Raw genomic sequence first — 19,281 nt, forward strand, 5'->3', positions numbered from 1 at the left:
CACTTTTGGTTCACCATTTTTGATGCAAAGTTTTGATATGTCGCACATTTACAAAAGAACACAGCGCGTTTTGCTTACCATTCGTTATATACCCACGGTATAGACATGCAAGGGGGGAGAGGATCTGAAGATGACGATGTAAGAAGAAGTCGTATATTCCCTGAACATTTTATCGTGAAGACAGAAACAGAATTTGACGACGCAAGTCTTATACGCCAGACAGAAATTCTCCAAGGTACAAGTAGGATTGTGTATGCACTTTGAAGAATACGTGATTATATAAGTCACTTTTCGCGAGATATGTATGTGTGATGACCATCCTAGAACATCAGGGAACAGATGTAGAGACAAGTTGTGAAACTGGCGCAATGCCGATGGTCAGTGAGAATGATGATGCAGGGAAGAGAGAATGAGCGGAGAGGTGGCTACGGGGTCCGTATCTGCTCTAGTACTTTGAGGTTTGAGGCAAGTCATGCCACAGCTGCTTTGGGAAGCCTTTAACAAGACTGAGTGAGCCCTCGTCAAGGCAATTTACCATTTAGAGGATCGCATCATGTAAATGAGGAAAGCTCAAGTATACACTATGGCATTAGTGCTATAAATTAATACCTACACTCGCATTCATCCTTCCTTTCCCAACACAGACCCCCGCAGGAGATGGATACACCTTGATCTCGTCTAGATGTAGAGAAGAGATTAGGGAAGACAGTGAAAATATTTTGGAACTTGACTTTAACACATGTAGGGTCAATAATGGTACTTGAAGTCCACTGCGTAGTCGCCCGAGCGAATGGGCCGGTTATCTTCCTTCTCTCCGCTCGCGATCTGTTCCTTGACCTGGTTCTCCCGCCGTACGTATAATCCTAGACCGGTCACTGCGAATTGTGCCACCACAAGCGCACCCAGGGAGAACGCATTCCCTAGCACGTACGGGGACTGGCGATAGACTTGACCTACCACGATGCCGGCGCAGTTGCCCATTGTCTGCTGTAGGCCAATTTGCAGAGCCCGTCGGTATTGCGGAGCTGTGTTCACATTCAGCCAGGCGACGTTTAGACCGACGCCTGTGTAGGTGGTAATTCCACACAAGAAGGTTGCGAAGTATTTCACAGCCGTGTTGTCCACAGTCAGCAACAAAATGTAGCCCACAATGCCAAAGATATTGGCAGCGAAGATAAACTAGAGACGTGGTTAGCTGCTGTTGCTCCAGGAGAAACTTTGCAGAGTCGCGCGCACCGATGCAAACTTAGAATACCGGTCGGAGAAGAAGGCGACCGCGATAAAGATGGCCGCAGCCCAAATATAGACCGGGACGGTCAGCACATTACTCATGAGCGAATCATACCCCATGCCGTGCAAAATCGTTGGCAGGAATGTGCTAAATCCGTACAGGAGGATGTCCTGGCAAAATTGAATCACACCGGAAAGATAGAGCTTCGGGTCACTGAGCGCGATCCGCATCTCTTCCCAGCTGAACTTGTCACTACCCATGTACTTGCGACGTTGCTCGTTGCGTACACGCATCATCCATTTCTCCTTTTCGGTGAGGAAGTAGGCCTCTGCTGGGTTATTCGGCAACCCAAACCAGATGAGAATGGCGCTGATGGCACTGAAAATGCCTTCGATGATGTATACCCATCTTGAAGATGGTCAGCTTGAGTTGTTTCCCTTTTGGTTGCACAAACACATACCTCCATCCGGCTTTGCCTCCAAGGCCATCCATATGCAGAATGCCATAGGCCAGCAAGCCGCCCACTGCTCCCGAGATGGCAGCACAGCTCAACAAGTATGAAACACGCTTGGCTTGCTCCTCACGGCGATAGACCATGGTCAGATACAGGTTCAAGCACGGAAAGAGTCCAGCCTCGCAAGCACCTAGGATCAGCCGGGTGGCGTACAGCGAGCCCACTGATTCAATGAAACCCGTAAACACGGTGGTGAGGGACCAGACGATGCAGAGGCCAGTCAGGATGTTTCGGGGCGTCAGTTTCTTCATAAGTACCGCCCATACAGACTCAAGCAGGACATATGTGACGTAGAAGATGGATATTGCGGTTGAAAACTGGCTAGCGGAGGCGTTGATATCTTCGGGCATATGGGCCACCTTCACATTTCCTGTATTTTTGATCAGCTTGGATTCCCATCAGGGGTCCTCAAGGAACGTACCGATGTTTGACCGGTCCAAGAAGCAGGACAAATACGTGAGCATGATGATAGGCACAAAGGCAAGGTCCAGCTTGAGCAGTAGCTTTTTCTCTTCCTGTGGATCAAGCACCGTCTCCATTGATATTCCGGCTGATTTCTCATCCACCCCTTCTGAATCAACTTCACTGTGAATTGGGGTTCTATTCTCCAGTGCAGGCGCATCGTCATGCTGGGTGTTGAAAGCCATTGTGGGATAGAAAGAAAAACGGTTAAGCCAAACAAAGAATGAAGGTAGCGGAGAAATGGCTTGATTCTTGCAGTCTTGGGCGATGTTTTCAAAGATATCTGATGAGAGAACACCTCCAGGTAAGATAGCCGAAAGTGGAACCGTGGCTATCTCTGGTCTCTGCTCTTGGGTCTCCAGCCTCCCGCGCAGCTGGCTCCGACAAGAAGCGTCGGCCCGACGCAACCCTATCAGGGAACCTGGCAAAGTATGCAACAGTTAGGAATACTTGCAGCCTGTGCCCCATGTGGGGACGTTTCCCATAGTTCATTTTAAAAAGGTCAGGAAGGACACGAACCTTATGTGCCGGGCCGGACCCGACGGTTGGTATAGAGCAACCATCTTTTCTAGACCATCGGTAAGTGGGGCCCGACGCTTTGTGGAGATAAGACTCCAAACTGAGACGATTCTATGTCAAAATTGAGTTTCTGGCTCTTCGCCTCACATTCTCTCCGTTTCTTGGCAATCAAAGTCAAACCAATACACTTATTTGGCCATCATGCGGAGTGTCCTATCGCATCCCACGGGCACAGCTGCTATGTCGGCAGAACTTTCTCACAGACACCGCAGAAGCTGCGCCTGGCTATCTACAGCCAATTACTGGTTTTTCCAACGAAATATGCTGACGATTTCCATGATCTATGCTGCGCAATCTGCTCCATAGTCTGCCCCACTATAAGGCGAGCTCCTGTGGCTCGCCATACGAAGAATACTCTGTGTGGCGCGCCAATAATCAGAAAGAGTTCAAGGCTCGCCTACAATTTCTCCAACAGATAAATGGCGTCTGGAAAAGCCACCACGGAGAGGGACCTGTCGATTATGACTCATTCTTGATGGGAGGGGCTGCAAGAACATTCCGTGGCCTACAGCCGCAGAACTTAGTCCAGGTCCAGTGGAAATTCACGCTCCAAGACAGCTCGTGAATGATTCTTGACGTGGATGATCATTGGGTGGGCGGCGACCAAGAGTTTTGTGGCTTGCCTATCGCAACCTGGGCATGATAGAGCCGTTCGACCAGCCAACAAACCAGCAAACCAGCTTGTACGATTCTGTCATTACAGGGACGGCCCTTAGTTTGATTATAAGGTGGTTTCTGTGTCATCCCTTCTTAGAACCTCCCTCCCCCGGTCTGGTCTCACGCCAGGTAACGTGAAATCGGTTGTCAATATGACGGATCAGCTGGAGAAATGGGATACAATAGGCAATAATCTCTGGCTTCGGTCGGATATCGGCCAATATGACATGTCCCCGTTGCCCAGCGTTTTCAGAAAAGGATTGATCGCAATAATCCTCATCGCTAGTCTTTCAGTACTTACGACATTCGCACTTTTAATTTTCGTCGCGTACCGGTTGATCTTCTCGCGTTCACACTCCTCACGATACGTCGGCTACAATCAGTATATCATTCTAATCTACCAACTCATTCTTGCGGACTTACAACACTCATTGGGCTATTTGATCTCGGTGAAATGGTTAGTGGAGGACAAAATAACCGCGGACTCTTGGACGTGTTTTGTTCAAGGGATGTGGTTGCAGCTTGCAAACCCTGGCAGTGGTCTGTTTGTGCTGGCAATTGCCATCCACACGTGTCTGGCGGTTACGATGAACCGAAAATTGAGCTATAGAGCATTTGTTGCTTTTATAATTAGCATCTGGGTCTTCTTGGTGGCTCTGGTGATCATCCCAATCGCGATGCACGGAAGAGAGGCTATCGTCCCATCGGGTCCCTGGGTAGGCTTTTCTGTCTGTTTACTAGGAATGCAGGCATGTCTTCTAAACTAAAATGCTTTCTAGTGCTGGATCAATTCGAAATACGAACCACTTCGTCTCTACACTCATTATCTCTGGATCTTCGTTGCCGAGTTCGGCTCTGCATCCCTGTATGCAATCGTGGCGTTCCAACTACGCCAAATAATCACACAGTCTGCAATTCTCGAGAACAGACGCACCGAGAGTCTGCACCGGGTCGTTAGGTGCATGGCGATCTGCCCAATCGCGTACATCGTGCTTTCCTCCCGATTGCAGCGGGTCGCATGGCGATGATGCAAGGGATCACGCCAAGTCCCGCTTATTTCTGCGCCGCCGCAGCTATAATAACGTCCTCCGGGGTCGTCGACGTCACCATCTACACGCTCACTCGCCGGAACCTGATCACTAACTCCGAGCCGGGCTACGACCATAGTCGTGACCGTTTCGGCATCAGTACATCGCGCAAGCACGCGCATCACCTTGCAACCATCACCGCAGAGCCTAAAACCAATCGTGCGGGTATCAGCAGACTCAGGAGCCGAAGTCATAAAGTCACCCAGGCCGGTGGCAGCTCAACTGACAATATCGCGCACGATGTGAGCGAGGATTCGCCAGGCTTGGCCCAAACGTATAAGCTTACGACATTCGAGGTTACGAGTGAACGGGTACATCTATCCCAAGCTGAAGCGAGTAGGCGCATGAGCAGGGATTCAGAACGAAGTACCCCAGCTATGCCACCTACGGCTAAGTTGTGGGGATGGTGAGACCAGTGACCGCTTGTGCTATAATCCAGGTAAAATGGAAGAATTGCAGAATATCTTGATATACCAAGATTGTAATGCGTTAGTTGTATTAAACCAGCTGGAGGGGACTTCTTTCATTTGCGTTGTGACGATTCGTGTGCGTGGGTGCCTGATGATTGGATTCTGGCACCCCAGGCATCTATCTAGCCTGTAACATTACCCAACTTTCCTTGACATATCAACCACAACGTCCTCTTGGCCATCGCAGCTCACTCATTCAATGGTCGTACAACAGTATTGAGATATGGTGGTTGTCGAAATCGCCTTAACCAATATATCCTCGGTCACTCTTCTGACCCCACCGCCAAGGCCTTAGCGCAGATCATTTTCATTGAGCGGGCCGCCCTACAGTGACGCAAAAGTTTTGGAACACTTTGGGGCTCCCTTTCATGATTAGATAAGATACTGCCGGTTGCAAAACCTCCGCAAAAACGCCATAATAATAATAAATTTACCAAAACCTAGCTGGTACACTCATATTAGGCCCTAGTAAGGTTTGTACCACATCTCAGATCCGATAATTACTTCGAGTCTGTTAGGCATAGTCTCAGAAAGATGTTCTAGATGCCTCATGCTAAGCGTTTTCGTAGGCGGTAAGACCTATTTTAGGCGGTCAGTGAAGTGGGGCCCGTGGTGTTCCAAAAACTTTTGTCAAGTCTACGTTGAGGGCAGTAAAATTTTCCTTGTATGTTACAGTATATGAACTCTCTAAAATTACACGCGTGCAGACCATGGAAGCCGATGGTGATCATGCTAAAGAGTCGCCATGCATCATGTTTCCTGAGCGATCTGCCAGTTGACTGGAATCTTAGAACATTGCATAAGCAGGATAAAGCCGTATAAATTCTCCACTTCTCCCAGACCCTTCTTTTGCAAAGAGACTAGAAAATAGAGGAGAGGAAGCCAGAATTATCAACCTATATATAGACGACGACGGATTGTAGTAGCAGAAGGAAGAATAGGCATCGAGGGAGCTTTGCGGGTAAGAGAGACAAGGTTTTGTAACGTTCGGTGCTCAATTAGATGAAATGGAAGGCGATTTATTGTAAGAAAGTGTAGAATTGCCTCCTCCCGGGCAGCTTGAGAAAATGAAGCCGTAGATAATGATTGCTCTTATGGATCATTCAACGAGAATTATTAGTCAAATTCGAACTAGTCATATATGGGGTACATACTGCTGTTTTCATAAATTGAGTAATATCTGTCTTTCCTTCGGTCGCAGTCGGTTTACACGCTCCAGTCTTCAAATGCTTTATCATAGTCGACGTGCCTTGAAGACCTTTACCACTTTGAAATGGTGTCTGAGGGTGTTCTAGGATCTTGCAACAGCGTTTGCACATAACCTTGGGTGATCCATCGGTAATTTGGGCAACTTGTTCAAAGTCTTTCCAAATCTTTGCTGAATGCTCTACATAGTCTGTCTCTAGCCACCAATCAACCCATTCTATATGGGCCATAGTTTCATAAAAGGACAAAGGCTTTTCTTCGATTTGGGTCAACACTCGCAAAAGAGGGAGGAATAGGAGATGGAACAACTGGTCTGATAAAGTCAGAAACAAATGTATCCAATGCTGGCTGGCTGCTCGAGAGGGTCAAAGGTTCATTAAATGACGTTAAATAACCAAGGCTGTCTGTTTCACCATCGTAGGAAGAGGATAAAAACCCAAACTGCTGGCTTTGGGACATTGCAAATTTAGAAGAAGAATAATCAAATGCAAGGGGAAGAGGGTAGTAGATAGGTCAAAAGTAATATTGAATGATAACCAATGATTGTCTAGAGTATCTATATTAAAATGGGACTGACCAATTAAAACCTATTAGAACATATCCAAACCCATGCAAACCTATTAGAACCTATCCAAGCCCATAAGAAACCCAGTCAAACCCATCTAAACCCATCTAAGCTTATCAGAAACCTTTTCCCTAAGCCATTCCCCTGAGTGACCCTTGAAATATTCTATAGTTCGAATCTGGAATATTTAGCAGGACAACCAATTAAGGAGTTCTGTCACTTTCCCTTAGAAGATACACCCTTACCCTGCTGCTAAATTTGATTCGATATACTGCTAAAGTCATAGATTGTTCAAGTAAAAGGAGTAATAAAGAACTTTATAGATAATATCATAATTGTGACGACGTGGAAAATATATCGAAGTTGGCCTTTGTTATTATATATTCCTACTAATATTGACATTTTCGACTTGACTTACTGAACTCCCCGTTCAATAAGCAGAAGCGGGTTCTTCTTAAATTCAAATAATAGGAGATATGTCTTTCAAGAAGACATTTCAAAATAAGTAATCAAGATTGTTGACTATTTTGTGAATATCTTTTAGAGACAGAGGAAAACGTGTGTAAAATACAATCTTTTACATTGATTAGTGAGCAGCTTTATGGACACCAAAAGCAGAATTTAATGCAAAGATGGGTTCTAATGGGTTCGGATGGGGACCGACCCATAATCCATATGGGTTGGGTTTGGGTCCAGACCTTGAACCCATGATGGGTTTTGCTGAAGTCTAGCGGCCTACCTTCTTAGTAGGGGCGAGGGACACAATAGTGTGTGTCTTAAGATGGTTACGGAGGTTGCTAGGGGTAGAAAACGTAAACTGCTATAGTTAGAATGATTTGCGAATATATTAGCAATTAATTGTAAAGGGTATTAACGGATGTTAGATAAAGTGCAACTAGGACGCGACAGAAGACTTCGCCGGCTATTAATTCGATATTGCTGTTAGCATCCTAAAATGTGTTAGAAATGAACTAGGAATAATTAGGAATGTAATCAGGAATGTAAAACTCACAACATCATAACTAGGAAGTGGGTTAGCGCCCTCTAGGTAACGCTGGAAGGAGGGGAGGTGCCCAAGGAAGGTCGACATAGTAGGCGAGGCGCGGAGAGGGGAATAAAATAGGAAGGAATTGAAAATGAAAGGACCAAGGGTATTGGTTGGTAAATTACCTTGCGGAAAAGGTAATGTTTTGAAAGAATGAGAAGGAGGGGAAGGCTTCGGGGTGTATTGCCAAGCCTTTTATATCTCTTAGCATTGAAAATGGACTAATCAGTAGTGATGGTGTAATAACGAAATTGGCCAACTCATTACGAAATCTTGAAATTTCAATTTTTTTCCTCCTTTCAATTACATTTCAAGGGGCTTCAGCTTGATGAGTCATCATTAACGGTGAAAGCTTTCAGCCAATAGGAGCCCGCGATAAAAGGTTCTGCCGTCTCATCTCTGTCTAGAATATTTGCTGTAACTCCTAGCAACAGCTGCACAAATATATATCCATAATATGTCCGGGATGCTCTCACCCCTTCGTAGTTACATGTTCTCGGAAATGGCCGACAACTCTTCTGACAAGGTCTCTTACACCGAGCTAGAACTTCAAAGGTGCTTTGAAATCATACAGGGGAATAAAAAGGTAAGGACTGACTCGCTAAATCCAACCTGTACTCCCCTAACTATGGCTAGGTGCCCCAAGCAAAATGCCTCGGATGCTTTAAAATTCGCGCCAAAAACACGACTCGTCAGAGTGAGCACGTTAATAAATGCATCAAAGCACAGGCTCTGATGGATCCTGAGACCGCCACGGGGAAGAAACAGAAACTGCTAAGTTTTTCTACTTCTCAGCCATCCCGGGGTATTGATCAGCTAATAGCCCAGGTCTGCTTTACTGGAGCCAGGCCATTTAATCTCTTTGATCAGCAAGAGATGCGTGACCTCATCTATGCGTTAAGTCCAACGTATCAAATCCCTTCTCGACACCGAATCGCCGATGATCTGCTGGATGAAGCATACCATGGACTACAGCAGGAGGTGCTTAAGGAGCTGCGAAGAACCCAGTTCCTGAATGTGACGGTGGATGAGACCACTAACATCCGATCTCAGCGGGTGATTGTGATGACTATAACAACGCCGACGAAGTCGTGGTTTATTCATCTTAATGACATGGAAGACAAGACTCTTGATGCTCCTGCTATTAGTAGTTGGATCTTAAACAGGCTCCAAGGCATCCTATTACAGCTAGACAAAGTCGTTGACTGGAATAGGATCAATTCTATTTCGACAGACACATGTCATGTCATGAAATCAGTCTGGGAGAAACTGGAGGCAACCCCAGAACTCAGACACTGCTTTATGATTCCCTGTGACTCTCACGGCCTACAGCTAATTATGAAGGATATCGTTGATCCTAAGTCCTCAAAGGTTCCACGGGCGAAAGAGGTGTTTAGGTCTGCCCTTGAAGTTGTTGTCTTCTTCCACCACTCACCACTTGAGTACGCAAGGATGCAAGCAAAGCAGATTGAGAAGTGGGGCCATAGAAAGGCGCTTATTGCGTCGGTCATTACACGATGGGGAACGCAATATAATATGCTGTCATCACTTCATGATTGCCAAGAAGCCATCTGCGAGTGGACTCTCGCAACTCCTGCTGCTTCGACTACAAGGGGGAGGGAGATCGTTCGGACTGCTAACTCTCATTCTTTCTGGTGGCAACTAAAGGAGTTGATCAAGATACTTAAGCCTCTGCATATAGCCCAGAAGGAATCGGAAGCTCGGAACTCGTCAATCATGGAGGTAACGCAACGGTGGTTATATCTCCATGAAAGTCTGCGAACGCTGGCTTCCCAAACATCCCTCAAGGATGACTTTTTATCATATCTGGATGGCATAGGCTGGCAAAGTCGTATAACGCGTCAGCTAGAGCCTATTCACTGGGTAGCTTATCATCTTGACCCTGCTAGAGTCCCTGGAAAAGTTGACGAGAGCTCTCGATATCACATTGAAGGTGTTCTACGGCCTCTTCAAAACGAAGATAAAAGCTCGTCTGCTTGGCACGAATTTCTGTCGTTTCGGCAGAAGACAGGTGCATTTTATAATGCTTCTTGCTGGAAGGCTAACTGTCCATCTCTCTTTTGGCTTGAAGCCGTAAGTCGAAGCTTTCAACTAGAGAGAAAAAATACTTATCATTAAGATCCATTTATAGGCGGACTTTGCTCCTATTCTTGCTCCTTTTGCCCGTCGTCTTTGCAACACTGTGGCGAATTCCGCAGCAGCGGAGAGAGCCTTTTCACAAATGAACCTTCAGCACACAAAAGTCCGGAATCGGCTCGAGCCTCACCGCGTTGAAAAGTTGCTCTTTGTCCAGATCAATAAACGACAATTCCGGACAGAACAGCCTCCTAAAATCACCCAAGAGTTCCTTCTTGAGGAAGAAGACAACGAAATAGAGAGGGTTTTGCAGCGTAAGCAGGTGCAGGACCATCTATCAGAGGGTTCTGTGACTTCGGATACTTCATCGAATCCCGCATCTAGTCCTACGCCAAGTCCTACGCCTGGTGTAGGGTCGAATGTCGTGTCAACTTTAGACATAAATCCCGACTTGAATCCCGAGCCAGAACCTGAATCAAATTCGGAACAAGATCCAGAACCAACTTCTGCACCGAATTCTGCACCGACTTCTGCGCTAGTTTCCGCGTTGAATTCTGCGTTGAATTCAGCTTCAGGTTCTGCGAATCCTGCCCTGGTTTCTGCGTTGAATTCGAGGCTTAACTCTTTGCTTAAGCCAAATTCGGAGCCTCTCCCGAGTCCTCCAACGACATCTACGCCAAATTCAGCTCATCCCATACGCCCGAGCTCGATCAGAACCAGTACTGATAGAACAGTTGAGGTTGGCAACACTAAAGGGAAGAAGCGTTTATCTGAATGGCCTCAAGGAGTTGCAGAGCATTGCGAGCAGCCAGCTCAACGGCGGGGTGTAAATAAAGGCTGATGTCGATTTCACGCCCTCCGCATTTAGGGTTCTGATTGGTAGCAAATAAAATAAACCCTACCGTTTACGGAATAGCTCGATTTCAAGATTTCAAGGCCCATTTCAAATTTCATTTCAAGAGGCCAAATTACAGAAATTTCGAAATATTGAAATTACATTTTGCCTTCCCTACTAATCAGATGTGATACAAACAGTGCAAATAATTTTGCTGTGGCAGACCCACATTTTGCTGACCACCTGAACAGCATTCCAAAGTTGAGGTGACACTATCAATTTCTCAGAGAAACGCATGGTATCCCTAGTGATTCCACTAGTCAGAAAGACTGTTGATTAGGTAAGGAAAGGGGATGGAGGAAGGTAGAGTCTTGGTTCAGAGCAGTATGTCCAGAATACACATGAACTAGTAGATACAGTGCGTGTGCGATTGTTTAATCCCAGTCATCCGTTTGCTAAGGGTTCGATGCCCTAGACGCAGGCTTCCGGCATCCGGTCTTTGGCACTAGGAACAGAGAGGGAAATCTTTTACAAGTTTCGTCATGGCCTCAACAAGGATGCGACAAGGGCTCATGAAACTATCCGATATATTAAGCTTCTCTGACTCGTTCCCACTCTCTCCTTCTCCCCACGTTGAATGTCTTCGTCGATAGCTACTACATCGAATGCATCATTCCACAAAGAGAGCTTTAAATACACAAGCTTTCCCAAAGCAAGCAAACAGACACCTGGGGCAGACAATCCATGAACGGCAACGCCCGAGATTATTCCCATGTCCTCCTTTGTCTTCGCCAGAACGTCACATTCGCCACAGCTGGGCTGGACCTCCTGCAGGCAGTTATGGTTATGGTTCCAAATATAGAGGTCGAAGTCACAGATATTTGGAGATCGGGATGTTATTGGCGCCAGTGATGAGAGCTATACACGCGAAATGAGTTCGGCCAAGTACGTGTTCAATATCGATGGTGATGGAAGTCTGAGCTGAAAGCACAGCTACGCAAGGAATCTTGAATCTTATGAAGCTCTGAAGATCTATCTGAAGGGAAAGAAGCATCATCTTCGTATGGCCACTCAAGACCACGCGAAGAATCTCTTGGAAGGGAAAACAACACATCACCAACGGAATCTTACGATCGGAAAGCTGCAAGACACATTCAGAGGAAGACAGAGCAGAACAGGAGAAACCGGAAGGGTACATCTGCGACAAGAACCAGGGTCCTAACGGGAAGAAACATCGAAGCCAAAGACTTCTGCAATGTCTAGTGGCGAACTGCGCTGCGGTCTGCAACAAAGGCCCCCGGTGGGATACCCTATCTCCACCAGAGGGCTTAACCTGAAGCTCTGGGGAATATAGGATATATCCTTCTGTTAAGGCAAGTCGAAGCGGCAATATGTGATCTTAGCGAGACTGATGGCGTTGGTAAAGCTGGGGACTATGAACAATGTCACTCGCAACTATGTAACGATAAGTACGAGGTCTCTATTTCTTCCATGTTGTATCGCGCCTGTACAACCACTGGCCTGGATGTACCGCTACCCTCTTATACCCCAAATTTCCCTCGACTAAAGTTAGAATAATAGGTACAGTGAGAGAAACCTGTCTCATGTACCTATTATTATCCGTTGTCAGAGTAAGACGATCGTACCACCTAGAAAGAGTCAGCGCAAAAATCTCTCGCAAATGTCGACCACTTGACAAGGCAGGTCCTAGGACTTTCTCTGCTAGTGTAGTAGGTAGGCTCACATTCCCAGGCCCCATGGGCTCTGCTCCAAATTCACTTCCACAATGGGGGACTGCACCTGTCAGTTCTCGATCAAAAATACACTTGACTCTCAAGACATTAGATGGATTCTCACATTCCGCACATCATCGTGATTTGTCTGACACCAGCGTTTTAAGTACTGTTCCAAAAACTGAAGCGATGGGCTGTGGCTGCAAGTCACTTCAATCCTATTTCCCGCCAAATCATGCACTTGGAGGAAGAAAGGGGGTGTAAAAAGAGCTGGTCAGGCCGCTCAAGTTTCTGTATGTCGGGGAAGTATTCCACCTCATACGAGCAGTTAAACGCAGATGGCGCAGTTCGTAGATTCTGGACTACGTCCAGTTTTCCTATAGCCGTATCTGCTTTGGGATTGGCCCCATCATCAACCACAACAGGAGCGGCCGCCCTCTCTGGAAGGGGCAGGGCAGGTTTCTCTGGCTCCTCGAAGCATCCGAGCAGCTCATCCATAAACGTGGGGAAGTATCTGGTCGGAAGCATGACCTGCCGCCTGGGGAGGTTGACCACAAATGCCGACCGTTCCTTCGACCAAGACGTGGACGGATAAGACGAGTTGGCAACCTAGTGAGGTAAGTGTTTGAGGACTATTATCGTGGAATACATTCCTGCCTACCTCGATCAAGAGTCGCAAATGTGACAACGGCTGGAGATACGTGAGAAGGGTCTCCGTCCATTTCTCATTGGTTTCATCCGCGAGGAGCTCGGTCATACTCTTACACCATACTTCAACTGCCTGAGAGACAGTGGCAACAAAACCGCGTTCGTCTGGGTAGATGTCGCCCATATCAGCAAGCAGGAGTCGCCATTCTGGCTCGGCGAGAATTTCATACCCCAGCAGCTCCCTAAGACCTCCCATAGACTTCTGAAGGGGGCTGCCTGCCTTGTCCCAGTGGTCACGGATTCCCAGGCGCGCTTTAAGGTTCCTGGTTTTAAGCTCCACGCATTAGCAGATCATGAACAGTTTGTGGTAAGGGTTTTGGGTCATCCGTACAGGAGCGTCATCTTGCTTATGAAAATAAGATCTTGCGGCGGCAATATGACGTTTCAAAAAAAGCCCAAGAACTTCAGATGACAACGTGGATACGGAATATGCGGTTTCGACATTCCCTGGCTGGTATGTATTTGTGGTAAAATAGGATCAAAGGAGTCAACTAAGGCCCGTGGATTTTTTTAGCTCCAAGCTCCTAGCGTTGACATTAGCAGCCTGGCGAGACACGGCTCGCAGCATGAACCCTGAATTTAATACCTTGTTTCCAAGGGCCATATTTAGTGGAGGGAAGCGGTTGGTCCGTTAAAATCAATAGAGAATTATCCTGAACGTGAACACGGAAGGAAGGTTATCCACTTACTGAATGTTACCACAACTTCATACCCACCGTTACATACGCACAGCCTGTATACAAGGAACAATACGGAAAAGCTGGTTAGTGAAATACGACATTTCAATTCTGTTACCATTGTCTCCCGTGGAGGAACAATATAAATAGCTTTCGATAAGCTCCAGGTCATCCTGATACATAGGAATGTTATCTTCTGATCAGCCTGAGAATCTCATATGTGACACCTGGTGAGTCTTATGCTCCTTGCAGAAACTGTAGGCGAGCTACTTTAACAAGGAACTAGTCCTCGGAGAATACGAGCACGAGTGGGTCATACAGTGGTGCAACAAAAGTATTTGACCTCAAGTACTTCGTTCGGCCCATGACCCACTTCTTTAATGCTGCCTAGCAGAAACATCCGAAAACTAATCCAATTTAATAGCTAGTATGCCGCCCTTTATAATTAATAACATAAGTCACCCTATAAGGCATAGTTTCGAACAGATTCTTAAAGGTCTCAATATATAGGCCTTCCTAAACCGAAGAATTGTCGAAACGCGTTGAAATATGATGTATATGCTAGCGCATTGAAACGCGCGAGGTTTGGCATACTAATAAAGTAGGCGGTATAAGAGATGGTCAAGCTAAAAAGTGGATCCCGAAGTACTCGAGGTCAAATACTTTTGTTACACCACTGTAATATAAGTGTTTCACCGGAGCTGAAGGAATCAACGAGATGTAACAGAGACGTTGTTTTTGAGACAGTTGCATCAGCTTTGTATTCGTTCGTAACAGGAAGTTTCAGAAAAGCAAAACAATTGCGGGCGACGACTGGCGGTGGTTCTTAAAAGGCTACAGAGCCAAGTTTCCCATGAGCAAAATCCCTCCAACCACCAGGCAATCCACCATTGCGCTGGGATTCATTCCTCGCTTGTTTGACCTGCTTTGGGACTAATGCCTGAACTCTAGTAAATCACCAAGTCCACATGTCGAATATGGATTGTGGTAAAAAGTTCAAAATTCGCTCATGTTTTATATCGGCGATTTCTCAAGTTGGACCAATGGAGGTGATCTAGCATTAATGAAAGGGAAAATCCCTGAGCAGATTCAACGGGAGGTCTGAAATGGTTGGGCAACAATTGGAATCATTGGACCTTAAAGGTTTGTGAAAATGTGGTTTTTCAACCACGATCCTTTCATGTACTTTCTCCCTAGCTCCACTGTTTTACGGCTAGCGTTATATGGTCCCGCTCCTCGTTACCACGGAAACATTATGTATCGGCCCGAGAACTTTATATTGTGGGGGCAAATTGGACAGAAGTGGGGGCAAAGACACTAGAGGCTCTTACAACTGTACTATTCCGATCCTGCCTTCGTGGATACAGGGAATACCAAGCGCTGTCCGGGTAATCCCAAAAGATCGTTTGTTGATATCTTGCCTGGATCGTCAAGTAGATAGTCGTCTCTGATATTAGCAACTAATTAAATTGCGCGATTCGCGACTTTGCCGAACCGCGAAAAGTGGGGTTTAAATGAAGGGATTATTGATTTACTGGCCACCCAGCTGTTGCTGGATTTCGAGGCGTGGGCTAGTCACACGAAGTTATTCTCTATCTTCCAACGCGTTAAAGGGAGTCTTTCAAGCGTTTTTGTAGGCCAATCATACATAACCGCCTGCTATCAATAATACGAAAATGACGGAGTTTCCAGCACACGCACATATATTGTCATGTTTTGTCATAGGTGCATTTAGCTCCGAAACTTGGCAAACTCAGCTTATCCAATATCCAATCTGTATCAAAGAAAAAGTCATGCGCATTACTGACAACAAATATCTATTCAATGCCACCTCAAAAAACCAGGCTAGTTTGGCGTGACTATCACGTCTGTTGTGTAGGCGTTTCAGAGCAGTTTAGATTCAGAAGTCCGCATGGATTCAAAGTATAAACATGACCTACAGAATGTCCACTAATTTTGAAGTAGCGTAGTGGATATTCGTACCCCAATTCTCAGGCGTGGTCTAGAACTCATCAGTTTCAACTCAACAAATAGTAAGACACAACTCACCTGGATAACTAGTGCGCCGTCATCAATCACAATCTCGTTGTGTCCAGTCTGGTCCGTTGTTAACGTATCCACGATTCGCAGCTTCACAACACCTTGCGGTGCGGCCTCCGCAAGTCCATCCCTTAGCATATCATCTTCAGCAAATTTCTCACTAGCCAAAATATCCAAGAAACCCTCATAGTAACCTATGGCCAACAACCCTAGGTTGGTTTCCCAATCCTCACGCACGTCTTTCCCCGCTTGGAGCTTTGCTCCTATATCATTGAAGCCGGGCTCGAATTTCAACTCAGGGTTCTGGAGCGTCTTTTGAGCCTTCTCCAAGTAAGCACCGATTTTGGCATCGTAATCAGTCTCGATAGAGCGACGAGCTGCGAAGCTGAGATATGAAGCTCCATCAGGCTGAGGAGCTGTCGAAAGAGTCTCGATGAGGTTTTGGGCCAGGTCGTTAATGTTGGTACCGAGTTTTTCGGGATGGAAGAGTAGAGAGAGACGACCATCGGTGACTGCAGTTCCGCAATACCTGAATTTAGTGGATGCGACAAGAGTCACAACGTGAGTTGGGCAGACTCTGTTGAGCTCAATTTTGCCGCTATCGCCGTGCTTTTCGAGGAAGGATCTTAGATTCCCGATGAAATTATCGCAGTAGCTGGTTGGAGAAATATCAGTGGTGTGGCTTGAATATAGACACTGTGATTAAGAAACTGACGCAAAGATACAATCCCCGAGTGAGTCATATCCATACGACCTTTCTTCGGCATAAGGGAAGATAGCTAGCGGGTTGACTTCGAAGGTCCAAGCCACGCCAAGGAGGGTCAAAAGCTGAGCTTCAAGATCTACCTTCCGGTTCTCCCAACCATCTCGTACTGTTCTTCATCAGCACGCTTTCAACGATGTGCAGTGCTTCATTGAGGGGAACTCCTTACCGTTTTTCCGAACGGCGAGAGGAAGCTTATCAGCAGGCGCTTTGTTTGCGGACACCATGATCACTTTCATTAATCAAACGATTTGAGATTTATGGTGGGTTATTCGCGGGCACTGAGTGGCACAAGGGGAACAGACGAGTGCAATATATACTTAATTTCCTCACGCTTCAGTCCCCGCTCGAAACAACTTCGTCCAAGAAAGGAATGGCAGGTTATGGAAAGTCATTGACAAGAAGCTCTTCATTGTATCCACCTTCACCGGAACTTAAACTGTAATGCCCAATCAATAAGCGTAACAGGAAACGTTTAAACCTCGTATTTTCAGAGGGTGACAAGCTCCGCACCACCGTGAAGTGTTTTCGGCTCTCACCTCGCCAAGCCCTGTCCCAGGAAACGAACAACCCCTTTCACTACAAAAAGGGGTAAAAGAGGCCAAGAATAGTTGTCAACCCTCTCGCTTGTCAGTTCTGCTAACGGCCTAGCTTAAAGTTTAATAGATTATTTTTCATGCCTTGAAACGAAGGAACATACGAACATATCTGTTATCTGTCGGGCCGCCGTGGGGCCTTTGTGAACTGGGCTTACCATGACTGGCAAATGGGAGATGTGCAGGAGCTGGAACAAGGTCCAATTTTGAGAAGAAACTTTCTCTGCTTCATAAGGCCAACGTCTTGTTTCGATGTCAACTGGACTTCAGCTCTTAGCATCGGCCCGATAACTTGAAGTATTCTATTGGAGCAACCCTGAAACCATTTCTAATAGAGTTTCCGTTGACAAATAAACATTAGATTCCTTGGAGGGTTATTCGGGGGAGGCGGTGTCTTTCTGGTCACGCAACTGTTTGGCTAGAATAGACCGTTGAAATCAGTGAACCCTCCTTTCTCTGACACGCAAATTACTGTTGCGGTTTGAGGCAGCTACTGCTCAGGGACGAAACCGCAACATCGTAAATAATTCCTGCACTATCTATACGAAGACCAAGTTAATTGGAGATCAACTTGGGCTTCATGTTGTATATATAGCCGATTGTATTCCTTCAGAAACAAGAACAATCCAAGCTTCCTTTGATACACAACAATTACGACACGGGCCATTCTACCCTGCTCTTTCAATTTCGGAACGATACTCCAGGACTTGCCCTAGAAGGCGGCGGATTGGCGAGAGAATATGGTCATGTTTCATATCTGTGTTTTTTTTTTTTTTTCAGTTCGACGAGTGGAGGCGATCCCGCATGAAATACGGAGAATATTGTGGGTGGCGATGACGTATCAGGGGCAGGGCAAGGGAGTCGGTGAAACGCTGGCAGCGGCTCTCTCCTTCACAGCGCAAGGAGGCAGGCGACGAGATGTGCCTTCATGGGTCTGGTTACCACTCTGGAAACCCCCAAGATAAATTTCGGATAGGCTCCCCGTCGGGCCGACGCGGGCCCTAATAAGACAGGCGATCCGGCCGCCTGGTTTTGATTGGTCTCGTAGGCTCTAGTGACGTGGAGAGACGCCCAACTTTTCCCTTGGCTGTCGGCAAGTGGAGCCCAACTTCAGGGAAGAAACACTTCCACCACGTCCGTCAGCGATTTCATTCAAGTATAGAAATGGTATAACGTTGACTGAGGCTTCATAAATATGTGCTATTACATAACCTAGGGTGTCTCTAGTTATCAATTCTCCTTTTGTTGTTGTGAGATTTCGGCAGTTTAAGTCATTGATACACGTGATCCTTCCATTCCATCTCACAGCCAGTTGTTAAATACGTGAATCCACTCGGATTGGCGAAATGGTTCCTTTAGGTATCGCCTTTCAACAAATTTGAAATTCCCTTCCCCCTTACCAGGGACTGAAAGGCCGAATTCTGTGCTTCAGATCATTCGTCCACTCTCAATACAGTCAGCAACCTCGGTCTTCTCTACTTTGATCAGGGGAAGGTGAAGGAGGCATAGGAGATGTACCAGCGAGCACCAGCAGTCTACGAGAAAGCCCTTGGTCCAGATCACAGTAGGACCCAGCGACTTGCAGAGAGGGTTTGCAGATGTACAGTAGGAGTATCTTCCCTGTAGGAAATAACTACTTAGTACGCGGCTGCTCTACGTTCACGGCAAAGAGTAATTTGATTCCTGATCATGCCGAAAGTATCTGAAAGACGTTTATTTTGTATTTGTAAGCTCTATTGAAATTGGAAATGACAGTTTGGAGAGGCTGGGGAAAGATCCAGGGTTGCTGAATAACGCAATTATGAGACCAGTAGTTAAAGGATTCTGTGTCTATCGTGCGGCTGAAATGAAAAGCTGGTCCCACGAGGCAGTTCTCCCAGTAATAAGACATTGGGCTTACCGTACCATACAAGCTGCGTTTTGCGATATCCCTCAATTTAATGCTGCCCCCTCAATAGATGATCTGCGCTCAGGACTTGGCGGCGGGGCCCATGAAGAGTTACTCAATGTGTATT

At 46.4% G+C, this 19,281-nt stretch overlaps 5 protein-coding genes across 5 annotated transcripts; 2 read left to right on the top strand and 3 right to left on the bottom strand.

Annotated features, from left to right (window-relative positions):
- Positions 1-747: 747 nt before the first annotated feature.
- N7446_010495 (uncharacterized protein) lies at positions 748-2,392 on the bottom strand (the record flags this gene model as incomplete). The annotated part of the gene is made up of 4 exons (XM_058519238.1): positions 748-1,179; positions 1,237-1,639; positions 1,692-2,115; positions 2,167-2,392. The coding sequence occupies 4 exons, from the start codon at positions 2,390-2,392 to the stop codon at positions 748-750; spliced, it is 1,485 nt and encodes a 494-aa protein (XP_058368076.1).
- A 1,203-nt stretch (positions 2,393-3,595) lies between these two features.
- On the top strand, positions 3,596-4,941 carry N7446_010496 (uncharacterized protein; the record flags this gene model as incomplete). The annotated part of the gene is made up of 3 exons (XM_058519239.1): positions 3,596-4,159; positions 4,223-4,382; positions 4,454-4,941. 3 exons carry the CDS (start codon positions 3,596-3,598, stop codon positions 4,939-4,941), a joined length of 1,212 nt encoding a protein of 403 aa, XP_058368077.1.
- Positions 4,942-8,693: 3,752 nt separating this feature from the next.
- Positions 8,694-10,640, top strand: N7446_010497 (uncharacterized protein; the record flags this gene model as incomplete). Its single annotated transcript, XM_058519240.1, has 3 exons — positions 8,694-9,911; positions 9,970-10,489; positions 10,549-10,640. The coding sequence occupies 3 exons, from the start codon at positions 8,694-8,696 to the stop codon at positions 10,638-10,640; spliced, it is 1,830 nt and encodes a 609-aa protein (XP_058368078.1).
- A 2,049-nt stretch (positions 10,641-12,689) lies between these two features.
- On the bottom strand, positions 12,690-13,532 carry N7446_010498 (uncharacterized protein; the record flags this gene model as incomplete). Its single annotated transcript, XM_058519241.1, has 3 exons — positions 12,690-13,091; positions 13,144-13,453; positions 13,522-13,532. 3 exons carry the CDS (start codon positions 13,530-13,532, stop codon positions 12,690-12,692), a joined length of 723 nt encoding a protein of 240 aa, XP_058368079.1.
- Positions 13,533-15,803: 2,271 nt separating this feature from the next.
- N7446_010499 (uncharacterized protein) lies at positions 15,804-16,909 on the bottom strand (the record flags this gene model as incomplete). Its single annotated transcript, XM_058519242.1, has 4 exons — positions 15,804-15,869; positions 15,917-16,562; positions 16,623-16,779; positions 16,840-16,909. 4 exons carry the CDS (start codon positions 16,907-16,909, stop codon positions 15,804-15,806), a joined length of 939 nt encoding a protein of 312 aa, XP_058368080.1.
- Positions 16,910-19,281: the final 2,372 nt, after the last annotated feature.

The sequence above is a fragment of the Penicillium canescens genome (genome assembly GCF_028828765.1).
Source record: "Penicillium canescens strain IBT 15451 chromosome Unknown utg000007l_segment0_segment0, whole genome shotgun sequence".
NCBI classification, from domain to species: domain Eukaryota; kingdom Fungi; phylum Ascomycota; class Eurotiomycetes; order Eurotiales; family Aspergillaceae; genus Penicillium; species Penicillium canescens.